Source organism: Canis lupus, chromosome 23, assembly GCF_048164855.1.
Source record: "Canis lupus baileyi chromosome 23, mCanLup2.hap1, whole genome shotgun sequence".
NCBI lineage: Eukaryota > Metazoa > Chordata > Mammalia > Carnivora > Canidae > Canis > Canis lupus.
The window spans coordinates 26,367,503-26,384,548 of NC_132860.1; the positions used below are offsets into that span (position 1 = coordinate 26,367,503).

The 17,046-nt window shown below is 37.5% G+C and overlaps 1 protein-coding gene across 6 annotated transcripts in view; it reads right to left on the reverse strand.

Annotated features, from left to right (window-relative positions):
* FCHSD2 (FCH and double SH3 domains 2) overlaps positions 1-17,046 on the reverse strand; it is a 334,052-nt gene that overhangs the window by 43,675 nt on the left and 273,331 nt on the right. For all 6 annotated transcript variants that reach the window (XM_072794507.1, XM_072794506.1, XM_072794509.1 and 3 more), the window contains one exon: positions 11,058-11,174. In XM_072794507.1, coding sequence (XP_072650608.1) covers positions 11,058-11,174 — 117 coding nt within the window. The remainder of the gene's footprint in view (positions 1-11,057; positions 11,175-17,046) is intronic.

Genomic DNA, 17,046 nt, shown 5'->3' on the forward strand with positions numbered 1-17,046 from the left:
CATCTTTCGATGGACACCGAGGCTCCTTCCACAGTTTGGCTATTGTGGACATTGCTGCTAGAAACATCGGGGTGCAGGTGTCCCGGCATTTCACTGCATCTGTATCTTTGGGGTAAATCCCCAGCAGTGCAATTGCTGGGTCTAGGGCAGGTCTATTTTTAACTCTTTGAGGAACCTCCACACAGTTTTCCAGAGTGGCTGCACCAGTTCACATTCCCACCAACAGTGCAAGAGGGTTCCCCTTTCTCCACATCCTCTCCAACATTTGTTGTTTTCTGCCTTGTTAATTTTCCCCATTCTGACTGGTGTGAGGTGGTATCTCATTGTGGTTTTGATTTGTATTTCCCTGATGGCAAGTGATGCGGAGCATTTTCTCATGTGCGTGTTGGCCATGTCTATGTCTTCCTCTGTGAGATTTCTGTTCATGTCTTTTGCCCATTTCATGATTGGATTGTTTGTTTCTTTGGTGTTGAGTTTAATAAGTTCTTTATAGATCTTGGAAACTAGCCCTTTATCTGATACGTCATTTGCAAGTATCTTCTCCCATTCTGTAGGTTGTCTTTTAGTTTTGTTGACCGTATCCTTTGCTGTGCAAAGCTTCCTATCTTGATGAAGTACCAATAGTTCATTTTTGCTTTTGTTTCTTTTGCCTTCGTGGATGTATCTTGCAAGAAGTTACTGTGGCCGAGTTCAAAAAGGGTGTTGCCTGTGTTCTTCTCTAGGATTTTGATGGAATCTTGTCTCACATTTAGATCTTTCATCCATTTTGAGTTTATCTTTGTGTATGGTGAAAGAGAGTAGTCTAGTTTCATTCTTCTGCATGTGGATGTCCAATTTCCCCAGCACCATTTATTGAAGAGACGGTCTTCCAGTGGATAGTCTTTCCTCCTTTGTCGAATATTAGTTGACCATAAAGTTGAGGGTCCACTTCTGGATTCTCTATTCTGTTCCATTGATCTGTGTGTCTGTTTTTGTGCCAGTACCACACTGTCTTGATGATCACAGCTTTGTAGTACAACCTGAAGTCTGTCATTGTGATGCCCCCAGCTATGGTTTTCTTTTTTTAAATTCCCCTGGCTATTTGGGGTCTTTTCTGCTTCCACACAAATCTTAAGATGATTTGTTCCAACTCTCTGAAGAAAGTCCATGGTATTTTGATAGGGATTGCATTAAATGTGTAAATTGCCCTGGGTAGCATTGACATTTTCACAATATTAATTTTTCCAATCCATGAGCATGGAATATTTTTCCATCTCTTTGTGTCTTCCTCAATTTCTTTCAGAAATGTTCTGTAGTTTTTAGGGTATAGATCCTTTACCTCTTTGGTTAGGTTTATTCCTAGGTATCTTATGCTTTTGGGTACAATTGTAAATGGGATTGACTCTGATTTCTCTTTCTTCAGTCTCATTGTTAGTGTATAGAAATGCCACTGACTTCTGGGCATTGATTTTGTATCCTGCCACACTGCCAAATTGCTGTATGAGTTCTAGCAATCTTGGGTGGAGTCTTTTGGGTTTTCTAAGTAGAGTATCATGTCATCGGCGAAGAGGGAGAGTTTGACTTCTTCTTTGCCAATTTGAATGCCTTTTATTTCTTTTTGTTGTCTGATTGCTGAGGCTAGGACTCTAGTACTATGTTGAATAGCAGTGGTGAGTGTGGACATCCCTGCTTTGTTCCTGATCTTAGGGGAAAGGCTCCCAGTGCTTCCCCACTGAGAAGGATATTTGCTGTGGGCTTTTCGTAGATGGCTTTTAAGATGCTGAGGAATGTTCCCTCTATCCCTACACTCTGAAGGGTTTTGATCAGGAATGGATGCTGTATTTTGTCAAATGCTTTCTCTGCATCTATGGAGAGGATCATATTGTTCTTGTTTTTTCTCTTGATGATATGATCAATCACTTTGACTGCTTTACGAGTGTTGAACCAGCCTTGCATCCTGGGGATAAATCCCATTTGGTCATGGTGAATCATCTTCTTAATGTATTGTTGGATCCGATTGGCTAGTATCTTGTTGAGAATTTTTGCATCTGTGTTCATCCGGGATATTGGTCTATAATTCTCCTTTTTGGTGGGGTCTTTGTCTGGTTTTGGAATTAAGGTGATGCTGGCCACATAGAATGAGTTTGGAAGTACTCCATCTTTTTCTATCTTATGAACAGCTTTAGTAGAATAGGTATGGTTTCTTCTTTAAACGTTTGATAGAATCCCCCTGGGAAGCCATCTGGGCCTGAACTTTTGTGTCTTGATAGGTTTTTGATGACTGCTTCAATTTCCTTCCTGGTTATTGGCCTCTCCAGGTTTTCTATTTCTTCCTGTTCCAGTTTTGGTAGTTTGTGGTTTTCCAGAAATGCATCCATTTCTTCTAGATTTCCTAATTTATTGGCGTATAGCTGCTCATAATATGTTTTTTAAATCGTTTGTATTTCCTTGGTGTTAGTGGTGATCTCTCCTTTTTCATTCATGATTTTATTAATTTGAGTTTTTTCTCTCTATTTTTTAATAAGGCTGGCTAATGGTTTATCTATCTTATTAATTCTTTCAAAAAACCAACTCCTGGTTTTGTTAATCTGTTCCACAGTTCTTCTGGTCTCTATTTCATTGAGTTCTGCTCGAATCCTTATTAACTCTCTTCTTCTGCTGGGTGTAGGATCTATTTGCTGTTTTTTTTCGCCAGCTCCTTTGGTGCAAGGTTAGCTTTTGTATTTGAGTTCTTTCCAGTTTTTGGATGGATGCTTGTACTGCAATGTATTTCCCCCTCAGGACTGCTTTTGCTGTATCCCAAAGATTTTGAATGGCTGTGTCTTCATTCTCATTAGTTTCCATGAATCTTTTTAATTCTTCTCTAATTTCCTGGTTGACCCTTTCATCTTTTAGCGGGATGGTCCTTAACCTACACGTGTTTGAAATCCTTCCAAACTTCTTGTGATTTAGTTCTAATTTCAAAGCATTATGGTCTGGAAATATGCAGGGGACGATCCTAATCTTTTGGTATTGGTGAGGACCTGATTTGTGACCCAGTATGTGGTCTATTCTGGAGAAAGTTCCATGTGCACTTGAGAAGAATGTGTATTCAGCTGCGTTTGGATGTAAAGTTCTGTAAATATCTGTGAAATCCATCTGGTCCAGTGTATCATTTAAAGCTCTTGTTTCTTTGGAGATGTTGTGCTTAGAAGATCTGTTGATTGTAGAAAGCGCTACATTCAAGTCACCAAGTATAAGTGTATTATTATCTAAGTATGTCTTAACTTTGGTTATTAATTGATTGATATACATGGCAGCTCCCACATTCGGGGCATAAATATTCATGATTGTTAGGTCCTCTTGTTGGATAGATCCTCTAAGTATGATATAGTATCCCTCTTCATCTCTTACTACAGTCTTTGGGATAAACTTTAATTTATCTGATATAAGGATGGCTACCCCTGTTTTCTTTTGAGGACACTTGAATGGTAAATGGTTCTCCAACCTTTTATATTCAGGCTATAGGTGTCCTTATGTCTAAAATGAGTCTCTTGTAGACAGCAAATAGATGGGTCTTGCTTTTTTATCCAGTCTGAAACCCTGCGCCTTTTGATGGGGTCGTTAAGCCCATTCACGTTCAGAGTTACTATTGACAGATATGAATTTAGTGTCATCATGATACCTATTCAGTCCCTGTTTTTGTGGACTGTCCCCTTGTACTTCCTCTTTCTATTACAGAATCCCCTCTTAGTATTTCTTGCAGAGCTGGCTTGATGGTCACATATTCTTTCAGTTCCTGCCTATCTTGGAAGTTCTTTATCTCTCCTATTCTGAATGAGAGCCTTGCTGGATAAAGTATTCTTGGCTGCAGGTTCTTCTCATTTAGGACCCTGAATATATCCTGCCAGCCCTTTCTGGCCTGCCAGGTCTCTATAGAGAGGTCTACTATTAATCTAATATTTCTCCCAATAAAAGTTAGAGATTTTTTTTGTCTTTTGCTGCTTTAAGGATCTTCTCTTTATCTTTGGAATTTGCAAGTTTCACTATTAAATGTCGAGGTGTTCAGCGGTTTTTATTGATTTTAGGGGGGGATCTCTCTATCTCCTGGATCTGAATGCCTGTTTCCCTTCTCAAGTTAGGAAAGTTCTCAGCTATGATTTGTTCAAATACATATTCTGGACCTCTGTCCCTTTTGGCACCCTCGGGAACCCCAATTAAACACAGATTTTTCCTTCTGAGGCTGTCATTTATTTCCCTTAACCTATCCTCATGATCTTTTAATTTTCTCTTTTTTCCTCAGTTTCCCTCCTTGCCATCAACTTGTCTTCTATGTGACTCACTCGTTCTTCTACCTCATTAACCCTCGTCATTAGGACCTCTAAGTTTAGATTGCATCTCATTTAATTGATTTTTAATTTCGGCCTGATAAGATCTTAATTCTGCAGTCATGAAGTCTCTTGAATCCTTTATGTTTTCTAGAGCCACAGGAGCTTTACAATTGTGCTTCTGAATTGGCTTTCTGACATTGAATTGTAATCCAAATTTTGTAACTCTGGGAGAGAGAGGACTGTTTCTGAGTCTTTCTTTTGAGGTGAACTTTTCCTTCTAGTCATTTTGCTCAGTGCAGAGTGGCCAAAAACAAGTTGTATTTGAGAGAAGCGTGAACTCTTCTCACTGTAGCATTTCAGCTGTTCTCTCTTTAAATCTCAGACCGAATTTGTAGGTTTTCAGGATGATTTGAAAGTTATCTAGGTAATTTGGTGGGGACAGGTGATTTGGGGACCCTACTCTTCCGCCATCTTGCCCCCTCCCACCAATACTACAGCATCTTGATTTCTGTAGTTTTGTTTTGAGATAGAGTAAGCCCTCCGATATTTTTTAAGATTTTATTTATTTGAGAGAGAATAGGAGAGTGAACACGAGCAGGACATCGGAGGGGCAGAAGGAGAGGGATAAGCAGACTTCCCCACTGAGCAGGGAGTCAGGACCCTGGGATTATGAGCTGAGCTGAAGGCAGACGCTTAACTAAGTGGGCCACCCAGGTGCCCTAGCCCTCCAGCCCTTTAAAAAAAAAAAAGATTTACTTATTTATTATTTTCAGGGTGAGGGGGAAGAGTGTTTTTGAGTATGTGCATGGCAGGCAGGGGTGGCCAAGGGAGAGGGAGAGAGAGAATCCCAAGCAGGCTCCATGCTCAGTGCAGAGCCTGATGCTTAACTGACTGAGACATCCAGGTACCCTGGCCCTCCAATTTTATTATTTTTCAAAACTGCTTTAGCTATTTTAGATCATTTTTATTTCCTGTATGTTTTAGAAGCATTTTGTCAATTTCTATAAAAACTCCTGCTGGGTGTCTGACTTGCATTGCACTCAATAAATTGAGATAACCAGTATTTTTAAAATATTGCTACTGCTACAAATGAACAAAGAAAAAAAGAGATAAACCAAAACACAGACTTTTAAATATGGTTTCCAGAGGGAACACAGGTGAGAAGATGGGTGAAATAAATGATGAGGATTAAGGGTACACTTATCATGATGAGCACTACTCAGTGCTCCTGAAACTAATTTAACATTGTATGTTAACTATACTGGAATTAAAATTAAAAAAACCCTTCAGTTCTTCATGTTAAAAAATAAAAAAAATATTGAAACTTCTATTCCATTGGTCTATTTGTTTGTCATAACAATACTACAATGTTTTGAATACTATAGCTTTGTAATAAGTTTTAAAGTCAGGAAGTATGAATCCTTCAACTTTGTACTTTTTCAAGACTGTTTTGACCAGCCGGGCTTCCATAAGATTCCATATGAATTTTAGGATTGGTTTTTCTATTTCTACAAAAAAATACTGTTGGGATTCTGGTAGGGATTGCACTGAATCTGTTTATCATTTTGGGTGGTATTGTCACCTTAATATTATCTTCCATTTCATAAACACAGGGTGTCTTTCCATTTATTTTTATCTTATTTAATTCCTTTCATCAATATCATAGTTTTTAGGGTACAAGTCACTTGCCTCCTTGGTTAAGTTCATTCCTAGGTATTTTATTCTTTTTTTTTTTTTTTAATTTTTATTTATTTCTTATAGTCACAGAGAGAGAGAGAGAGAGGCAGAGACACAGGCAGAGGGAGAAGCAGGCTCCATGCACCGGGAGCCCGATGTGGGACTCGATCCCGGGTCTCCAGGATCGTGCCCTGGGCCAAAGGCAGGCGCCAAACCGCTGCGCCACCCAGGGATCCCGGTATTTTATTCTTTTTGATTATTCTTTTGATTCTTTTTGGATCTGTTTTCTTAATTTCCTTTTTTGATTGTACATTGTTAGTGTATTAAATGCAACTGATTTTTGTGTGTTAATTTTGTATTCTGCAACTTTGCTGAATTTGCTTACTAGCTCTAATAGGTGTGTGTGTATGTATAAGATCGTTTCATTTGTGAACAGAGATAATTTTAACTTCTTTCTTTTCAATCTGGATGCCTTTTAATTTTTCTTACACCTAATGGCTGTGGCTAGGACTTCTAGTATTATAATGAATAGAAATGGCAAAAGGGGGCATCCTTGCCTTGTTTTTGATCCTAAGGAAATATTTTGATTCTCGTATCATTGAGTATCACTGCTTTTTAACAAATTGATTATGAAAGGCTTTGGTGTGATCTTTGTGTTTTACCTTCCTGGAATTTGTTGGGCTCCTTGGATTTTTAGGTTTACAGTTTTTTGTTAAACTTGGGACAGGGGATCCCTGGGTGGCTCAGTGGTTTAGTGCCTGCCTTCGGCCCAGGGTGTGATCCTGGAGTCTCAGGATTGAGTCCCACATCAAGCTCCCTGCATGGAGCCTGCTTCTCCCTCTGCTTGTGTCTCTGCCTCTTTCTCTCTCTCTCTCTGTGTCTCTCATGAATAAATAAATAAAATATTAAAAAAAATAAACTTGGGACAGTTTTAGCTATACCTTTTTTCAAATATTTTTCTTACTCTTTATTCTGTCTCCAAATAAATCTCTAACTCCCAAAATGTTAGATCACATATTATCCCGCACAGATTAATGATGCTCCATTCATTTTCAAAAAGTCTTTTATTTCTCTGTGTTTCAGTTTGGACAGTTACTATTGCTATATATACTTTTAAAGCTCATTGTTCTTTTTTTGGTGCCATCCAATCTAATGAATTTTTCATTTCAAATATTGTATTTTCTTTTTTTTTTTTTCAAATATTGTATTTTCAGCTCTAAAAGTTCCATTTGTGTTTTTTTTTGGGGGGGTATATTTTCCTTTCCTTTCTTCAATATGTTCATGTTCGTTTTCTTTTAAATCCTTAACTTATTTACTGTTCTAAAATCCTTATTTGACATTTATGGGTCTGCTTTGATTTTCTCCTCTGATCATGGATTATATTCCTTGCTTCTTTTAATATTTAGCATATCTGATTCTTGACATTGTGAATAGTATGTTTTTTTAATGTAATTTTTTTTGAGGGGCAGGAGCAAAGGGACAAGGAGAGAGAATCTTAAACAGACCCATGCCCAGAATACAGCCTGATGTGGGCTTGATCTCACAACCCTGACAGCATGACTGAGCCAAAATCAAGAGTGGGATGCTGAAATGGCTGAGTCACCCAGGTGCCCCATGAATACTGTTACTGACTACAGGATTTTGTTTTCTTCCTTTGAAGAGTAGATTTTTTTGTTTTTTACCTTGGAGGGCAAATAAGGTACCTGTGGATTAGCCTGATTTTTTTTTGTTTTGTTTTGTTTTGTTTTGTTTAAAGATTTCATTTATTTTGAGAGAGAGAGAGAGAGTATGTGTGTGAGCAGGAGCAGGGGAAGGGGCAGAAGAAGAGGGAGAAGTAGACTCTGCAGAGCAGGGAGCCTGATACAGAGCTTGATCTGAAGACCCTGAGATCATGATCTGAGCCAAAGGCAGACACTTAAAACAACTGATCCACCCAGGCGCCCCTAGCTTGATCTTCTTGAAGCTTGTTTTAAACCTCTGTTAGGTTAGTTCTAATGTAGCCTTATTCCAAGATTAATACAGCCCTGGAACCATTGTATGATCCTTCTGCAGTCTCCTGAATGCCCCAAGTGATCCATGAATAGTCTCAATCTTTGCTAATCACAACTTAAACCTGTCCTGGCCCTATGTAGCCTCTGGGAATCCTTCAGCTTATATCCTCTGTCATTCTCTACCCCATATTGTGGAATTTCATCATATGCATGTGTGCTTTAGTATGCAGCACAGAATGAAGGGGGGGTGGCTATGTCGATTTTTGGAATTCTCTCTATATATCTCCATACTGTTTGGTACTGTACCCTGAAATTCATGCCACTTCAGCTACTCTGAACTTCGATCTCTGTCATCTCAACTCAGCCAGTCTGTGGTTCCCTGCTTCAGTTCTCACTCCCTGCACTGCAATATAGAAAGTGCCTTTAGGTAGAAAACCTGGGAGGTCATATGGCTACTAATTTTATGGATTTTTTCTCCCTTTCTTCTCAGGTTTCACACTTCTGTTATTGTCTGTTGTACAATATCTGAAAACATTTGTTTCATACACTTAGACTAGTTTTAGAGTTGTTGATGCAGGAGGATAAGTGTGATCCCTGGTAATTTATCATGGCCAAAAGCAGAATTGGTTTTAGTATTAAAAAACCCTTGGGCAGCCCAGGTGGCTCAGTGGTTTAGCACCGCCTTCAGTCCAGGACGTGATCCTGGAGACCTGGGATCGAGTCCCACGTCGGGCTCCCTGCATGGAGCCTGCTTCTCCCTCTGCCTGTGTCTCTGCCTCTCTCTCTCTCTCTCTCTCTCTCTGCCTCTCATGAATAAATAAAAAAAATCTTAAAAAAAAAAAGTTTAAAAAATAAAAAAAACCCCTTAATTTTATTGCTTAAATTATACCTCACTAGATTAAAGCTTATCACAGGTCATACTATTAAGAAATGGGAAAGTTGTTGCAATCTGCCTGTATCTATCTCCCAGCAGAAAGACAACAGTAAGAGGAAACAGATTTATTTAAATATCTGAACATTTACTTGCAAGTATAGTAAAGCATTTTAATAGAACAAAGTCTCTATGTGTTTTACACTTTGAAGTATAAAGCTGTAGTAATTAATCACTATTTATTGGATATATAGTAAATAACTTGTCTCTCCTACTTCACTAATTCTTTGAGATAAACTTAGAGGAACTACACTCAAGAAGCCTTATATGTCCATGAATCTCATTTAGAAGATCAGATTCTGAAATTTATATTAGAGTCTGACACCAGGCTTTGGGGGATTTGGAGTAAAGAGGGGAGTTTTATTTTGCACACAAGAGGGATGTAAACTGTTACAACTAGAAGGTAGACTGTGGAAGACTGTGTTTTTAAAAAACGTTACTACAATATTTCCCATTCCACATGTTCTTCTAGAACCTTCCTATTTCTCTACCAAGAAGTAGAGTTTATGTTCTCGCTCCTTGAACCTGGACAATAGGACTTTGTGATTGCTTCAGTTAACAAAAATATGACTCAGGTATAATAACATCATGTTATTTCTGAGGCTAGGCCAGAAAAGATAACATAGCTCCTACTTGGCTCATTCTTGGGACTCACACTTTTGGAGCCCTTTGCTACCAGGTAAGAAGAGCTAAGCTGAAGCCACTGTGTTGGAGAGACCATATGGAGAGACCACAGAGAGACAGAAGCGGCAAGCCAAGTCTATACAATCGCCAGAGTGCTAAGAGACAATTAAAATGCTCCTTTTTGGAGCACTTGGGTAGCTCAGTTGGTTAAATGTCTGTTTTTGGCTTAGCTCATGATCTCAGGGTCCTAGGATAGAGTCCTATGTTGGTCTCTCTGCTCAGCTGGGGGCCTGCTTCTTTCTCTCCCTCTGCCTACTTGTGCTCTCTCCTCTCTGTCAAGTAAATAAAATCTTTTTTAAAAAATGCTCTTTTTTGTGACATTAAGTTTGAGGTATTCTGTTTTGTGCATTAGATTAGTGGAACATTGAACTCGGGATGCCATGAAACAGTAAAAAGAAGTCAAAGCAGGCAAGAGGATACATGTATACACAGAAGAAAGGTTTGATGTTGGAGATATTAATTTATGATTTGTTGGTAAGTGGAATCATGGTACTGGTTTCGACTGCCTATAATGAGAATAAATAAGATAGCCTAATATAGAACTCTGAGGAATTTCAATCTTTACCTAGGAGGTGGAGAAAGAAGATCTATAAAAAAATACAGGAATGGCCAGAGAAGCAGAAGGAAAACCAGGACAATGTTAAGTCCTGGATAACTAGAGAAGACAGTGTTTCAACACAAAGGCAGTTGTCGATTATGATGAAACTGCCAACAGGTTTTGAGAAATAAAAATGTCCATTTTGGATTTAGCAGCATAGACATCACTAGTGATTTTGCCAAGTGTAGTCTATATGAAGTACAAAGGAAGGGAAAGTAGGAAAAGTCCAATTATAGGCTAAAAAATAAGTGTGAGATTAGGAAATATAGACATTAAATATGAATTCTTTTAATAAGTTGGATGTGCAGGTCAAGAAAAAGTTATAACTAAATGTAAATTAGAAAATTTTTACTATAACTAAAGTAATTTCTTTGTGCTTAAAGTTGAGTCTTAAAGATACATTTTTTTGGTGCTTAATTTTAATTTTGTAATTTTAATTGATTATTTATTTATTTACTTAGTTAAGTAAACTCTATGCCCAACGTGGGCACGACCCTGAGATCAGGAGTTGCATGCTCTATGGACTGTGCCAGCCAGGTACCCCTTGAAGATACATTTTCATGGAATCTACAATTAAATCTTCAAAAAATTTGTCTAGGGCATTAAATGCCTAATTCAATATACCATGTCTCTTCTACTACCTGAAAGATAGTAACACACTATCACTAACCTTTCTTAGGAAATTCTATGACAAATGGATAAATTACTGTATTGCTTCTTGAAGGGCTTAAGGAATTTCTAAGCTAAGTAGATAGCTGAGAGCATACTGCTGAGTTGTTGAAATAACAGAAAAAAAACATTAATTTTTTCACATTAATAAAACTCAACTCAAATTGTTTTGACATTTGGCTTATGCTAAATGTAGCCAAAGACTCTATTACACTTACCCGTTGTTGGTGAACAATGTTTTTGTGCTCACGTGCCACACGTGTGGCCCATTTTCGAGCCTCCTTGTTTAGACTGTGCTCCTCTGTGGTTCCAGTTTCTGATTCTAATTGTCGGCTCTACAACATAAGAGAAAACAGAGCCAAAACATTATTGTGCCTCCTGAAATCACTACTGTTTGTAGGTGGACCAGAGAGCCTTCACTTAATCAGCACTCAAAACAAGCCATGCTCCACTACTGTGGGAAGCAATATCTCATGTCAGAACATTAGCAGGACAGTACGAAACCATAAATGACTACAGGTTTTTTTCATCTTACACTCCTTAATATTAGAGCTTCATCTTTAATACTGTGGACTGATCCATTTTGGGTGTGAAGAAAGCTAGCTACGCAAAGAAAAAAAAAGTATTCATGCCAACCTACTACAACACTAAAATAGTTGCATAGGTAAAGTGGAAACAATTCAATAGTTATAATGGAATTTTAAAAAACAATCAATGGATAGAAATGAAAAGAACAAAACAATATAGAAATAGCAACACAACCTCTCTGTCCCCAAAGACACTGGGTTTAATTTAGTTTCAGGTCCATTACCAATTAACCCAAATCCCTCAAACTAGTTTTTGCCCTTCCTCTGGACTTTAATGTCGTATGAAAGAGAGGGGTGCTATATCAGTAAGGGTTTCATCTAGTCCAAAATACTATTATTATGTTTCACAAAGACCAAACTGCAAAATCTAAATTAACGATAGTAATAGTCCCTACTGTATAAAGTATTATGAAAAGTGCTTCATATAACTTTTATTACAACCTTACAAGATGAGTCATACATCCATCTTATAGAAAAGGAAACTGAAGCTCAGAGAGGTTACATAAAATTTCTAGTGTCTACCAGCTATTAAATCTTCAACTTTGATTATACAAGTCTGATTCTAGAATCAGAGCTCTTAACCACTAAACTATTTTAATTTTCTCTAAACTCTTAAGAATCCATGAAAATGAAGAAACCCATGAATAATTGGGAAAGCAAACAATTTCTTAACTATGAATTATCCCAAGAAGATTTTAATACAAAAAAGAAGCAAAATTTTACAGTGGAAATATTTTAGAAAACTGACTTTTGCAAGGCGACATAGCTCAAATTGGGGGAGTAAGTAGAATTTGACTAGCTGGATTAAAAAGTATTTCTGTTGAGGGGATTATAGGCAACTTTCAAAAACTTTTACTCTATGCAGACATTTCAGCTAAAGCTAGACTGTACAATGATAAATGTATTGAAATAGAGCAAAACATTTTTTTAATCTAACCAACTTCACAATTACATTTTATTATTCTGATTCATTCTTTGGGGTATTAAGAATCTGGGAACCATCTTTATTATTACATTTTACTTTGTAAAAGGATCTAGGCATTTGAATTTTAATTCATTCTCAGAAGTCAGGATTAAAAACGTTAAACCCTGGATGCAGATTACAAATGCAATCTACATTAGCCAGAGAAATCTAATGTATAAATGGAATGCCAGAAATATGTATTCTGAGGAGCCCAGGCATAGGTTTTTAAGTCAGACAGACTTAGTTTTAATCCTATGTTCTTTATTAGCTTTATATGATCTTGGGCATGTTATTAATCGAAGTCTTAGTTACATCTGAAAACTAGTGAAAATGCCTATCTCATAGGGGGTTATTAAAATAAAATGTGCTCATATAATAAGCATTCTTTTATAAACCTTATCCTATATAATTAAGTATCCAGTAACTGGTAATTGCTAATGCTAAACAGTTGAAAATTACTTGAAACAAAATCTTGTTATTAGTAAAAAATTCCAAATAATTCCTAGGGTCTTGCTAGCCCAAAGAATGAATCAGAAACAAGATTGAAGATATGCTAAAAGATCAAGGCAGATCTCAAACAGAATGCACTTACAGGGAATAGAATAGATGAGAAAGGAGACAATTGATGGAGAAATTTGATTTTTATCACTGAGCAACATTTTAGTAATAGGTAAATGGGTTTAAATGTGTATCAGGCTGCAGAGAGGCCACAGCCCTACTTGCCCACACATAATTTCTTTTTATTAAGTATTTCCTTGCTTAAGAGCTGGGCAAGGAAAGATAGGGCTTTTTTCCCTTTGTCTTCGGGGTTTTACTATTTTTCAGACAGGAGTGTCCAATGATCAGGACGGACAACAATGCCACTGATTGGGAGATACGATTTTGTGATTCAAATTTAAGTTAATTTTTTTTCATGAATCCTAAATTCCTCAAGCCACGGAAAGGCATGTGGAAGCTACCTATAACTCAGGTCTAGACAAATGAGAATTTCATACAAGGCAAACACAGCCCAGATGTTAAAACAATATACAGAAAAATGTTCTAATGCTGCCTCTACCATCCAATATTGATATAAATCAGAATCTAGTGTAGATCAGATGGTGATGTTAGCAGTAGTTGATTCTACCAAAGGAACTGCTAGTGACTGCTTCTTTTTTAAAATGTTAGCTAATTTAATCTTTAGTTCACTCTTTAAACATTTTTCCTTTACCTCTTAAAAATGTATTTGGAAAAAAATGTATTTGGAACATAAAAAGAATAATTACATATTTAAGCTATTAAGCACAAAAATTTAAAGCACACTGTTATCTGCCTGAAGCAGAATATGAGAATTTTTAAATTACATATCAAAAAGCACTGTGGCCTAACTCTGAAAAAGTTCTTATTGTATTTCTTTTTAAGAGACATACATAATAACATCGCAATTTTCAGAGTAATAGTCACAAAAATAATTCAAATAAATTACAAACTGAAGAGAAATGCTATAAAAGAACTTTTCTATCAACTTTTTTTTTTTTTTTAAGATTTTACTTATTTATTCATGAGAGACACACAGAAAGTCAGAGACCTAGGCAGAGGGAGAAGAAGCAGGCTCGATGCATGGAGCCTGATGGAATCGCCAGGATCCTGCCCTGAGCCAAACAAAGGCAGATGCTCAACCGCTGAGCTACCTAGGTGTCCCCTTCCTATCAAATTTTCTTATTTATTTATTTATTTATTTATTTATTTATTTATTTATTTATTTATTATTTTATTTATTTATTCATGAGAGACACACAGAGAGGGAGAGGCAGAGACACAGGCAGAGAGAGAAGCAGGCTCCATGCAGGGAGCCTGATGTGGGACTCGATCTTGGGTCTCCAGGATCACACCCTGGGCTGAAGGCGGTGCTAAACCGCTGAGCCACCCGGGCTGTTCTCCTATCAACTTTTAAGTATAGGATAGGTAGTTTCTAATTTATTTGTCAGCTTGGGTATTCGATAAGTTAGGTCAACTAAATGTGATTCTTGAGATCTTTGGAAACATCTGATTTTAGAAATCATACAAGTTTTAGTAAAAAAACATTACAGAAGCAGATGGGTCTTTTCCTGGAAAATAATGTAAATCTAAACACAAACCTATGCTGTTCCCTCTGGGTAAAACAACTTCCTTATTGTTTTTTTTTTTTTTATTGTTCTTCAAATCTCAGTTCAAGCACTATGTGAAATCTTCCCTGATTTCGCAGACAGACTCAGGGGGCTTCTTCATTGACATATTTACATTGTATTAATTTATTCATTTGTTAGACATTTACTGAGCGACTACTTAGAGGCTAATATTGCATTATACTGTGACTGCTGGCATGGTTCCTGTTTATCTTTAGGCAATTTGAGGATGTGAACCCTCAATAAAGTTTGGTCAAGTAAAACCTAATACCCTCATTCTAAAGTGAGGAGTAGGCCACCAGATTATTGTAATGGCGCTTGCAGAGGTGACCAGAAATAAATATACTGCATTAGAATGTATTAGAATTAGTTTCTAACTGATAAAGGAAAGATTATTTTTGTAGGGAAGAACAGAGTGAACAGAGGAGAAAGAGAATTAATTTATTGTGTCATGCATTTTAATACAGGTTCTTGAAGTGGACTTTAGGGTTGAGATCCCTCTCCTACTTCTACAATAAAAGGTTTCCTTTTTCTTGCTTAAATACCCCCACAAAACCCATTCAAAATGGATGTCTGAGGAAGGACTTTTTAAAAAAATCTCTAAATTAAGGGATTTTTATAATTTTATGAAATTTATTCTTTCCTTAAAAAGTAGTCACTGAAATCTGAAGTATGTTTATTCTTTAAATGTCATTCTGGCTAACATACTTCACCTACTTCATATCCTCTAGGCCTCAGCTTCTTCACGTGAAAACTAGGACATTTGAAGATGAGATGAAATATGATTCTTACTACTGCTGCAATTAATTTTAAGATAACAGACTGACTCATGCCTTATCTATAAGCAACAGGAACACTGTGTTTCTCTGGATAAGAGATCCAGAAACTGGGATGCCTGGGTGGCTCAGTGGTTGAGCATCTGCCTTTGGCTCAGGGCGTGATCCTAGAGTCCCAGGATCAAGTCCCACATCGATTTTCCTGCATGGAGCCTACTTCTCCCTCTGCCTATGTCTCTGCCTCTCTCTCTCTGTGTCTCTCATGAATAAATAAATAAAATCCAAAAAAAAAAAAAGGGCAGCCTGGGTGGCCCAGTGGTTTAGCGTGGGCTTCAGCCCAGGGCATGATCCTGGAGACCCAGGATCAAGTCTCACGTCAGGCTACCTGCATGGAGTCTGCTTCTCCCTCTGTCTGTGTCTCTGTCTCTCTGTGTGTATCTCTCATGAATAAATAAATAAAATCTTAAAAAAAAAAATCCCCCCCCCCCCAAAAAAAGAGATCCAGAATTTATGCTTTTCTACTGCTACTGCTCTGAGCTCCAATTTTTTCTTAGCATCATCTGAAATTCTACCCTAACCCAAGAGTAGAAGAGCCTCTATAAAAATAAAATAAATTCTTAAAACATAATTTTAATATGCTTGGAATTTTAAATTCATGACAGAAGACAATTCTAGGAAGTGCTGATAAAAACTACTTGATGGAAAAAAAAAAACTACTTGATGGGTAAAGTAGGGTAGATGGGTGTCAAATTTCTGAGATGGTGAGGGACTGTAGATGTTGCAAATGTTAGATATCCTTGACATAATGAGAAAAAAATGTTTAAATTCAAGTCTGTAGAAATCCATTTACATAAAGTTGTATATCCACATTGACATAAATATGTTCCTGCAGAGAGAGATTTGGGAGGCTATTGATCAAAATATTATCAGTGATTACCTTTGTGTGTGTGCGTGCAGGTTTCTTTTTTTAAAGATTTATTTACTTATTTTAGAGACAGTGTGCATTGTGCATGCACATATGAGGGGAAGAGGGAGAGAATCTTCAAGTAGACTTCTGGCTGAATGCAGAGTCCAACACTGCTGGAACCCATGACCCATAAGATCATGATTTGAGCTGAAGCCAAGAATCTTAACTGACTGAGCTACCCAAGTACCCCTCAGTAGTTACATCTGAACAGTGATAGTTAAGGTGAAAACTTTCTACTTTATGCTTTTTTATAATTAGAAAACTATAGGGCAGCCCCGGTGGCGCAGCGGTTTAGCACAGTCTGCAGCCCAGGGTGTGATACTGGAGACCTTGGATCGAGTCCCATGTCGGGCTTCCTGCATGGGGCCTGCTTCTCCCTCTGCCTGTGTCTCTGTCTCTCTCTCTCTCTGAATGAATAAATAAAGAAATCTTAAAAAAAAAAAGAAAGAAAACTATAGAACTACGTTAATTTTTTTTAAAGGGTACCATTTGGGATCCCTGGGTGGCGAAGCGGTTTGGCACCTGCCTTTGGCCCAGGGCGCGATCCTGGAGACCTGGGATCGAATCCCACGTCAGGTTCCCGGTGCATGGAGCCTGCTTCTCCCTCTGCCTATGTCTCTGCCCCTCTCTCTCTCTCTGTGTGACTATCATAAATAAATAAATTAATTAAAAAAAAGGGTACCATTTGTTGCATATTTCAGCTCTGTACTAACTGCTTTACATACATTATTTAGTTCTCAAAATAATTCTAATAGAGATTCTCAATTTA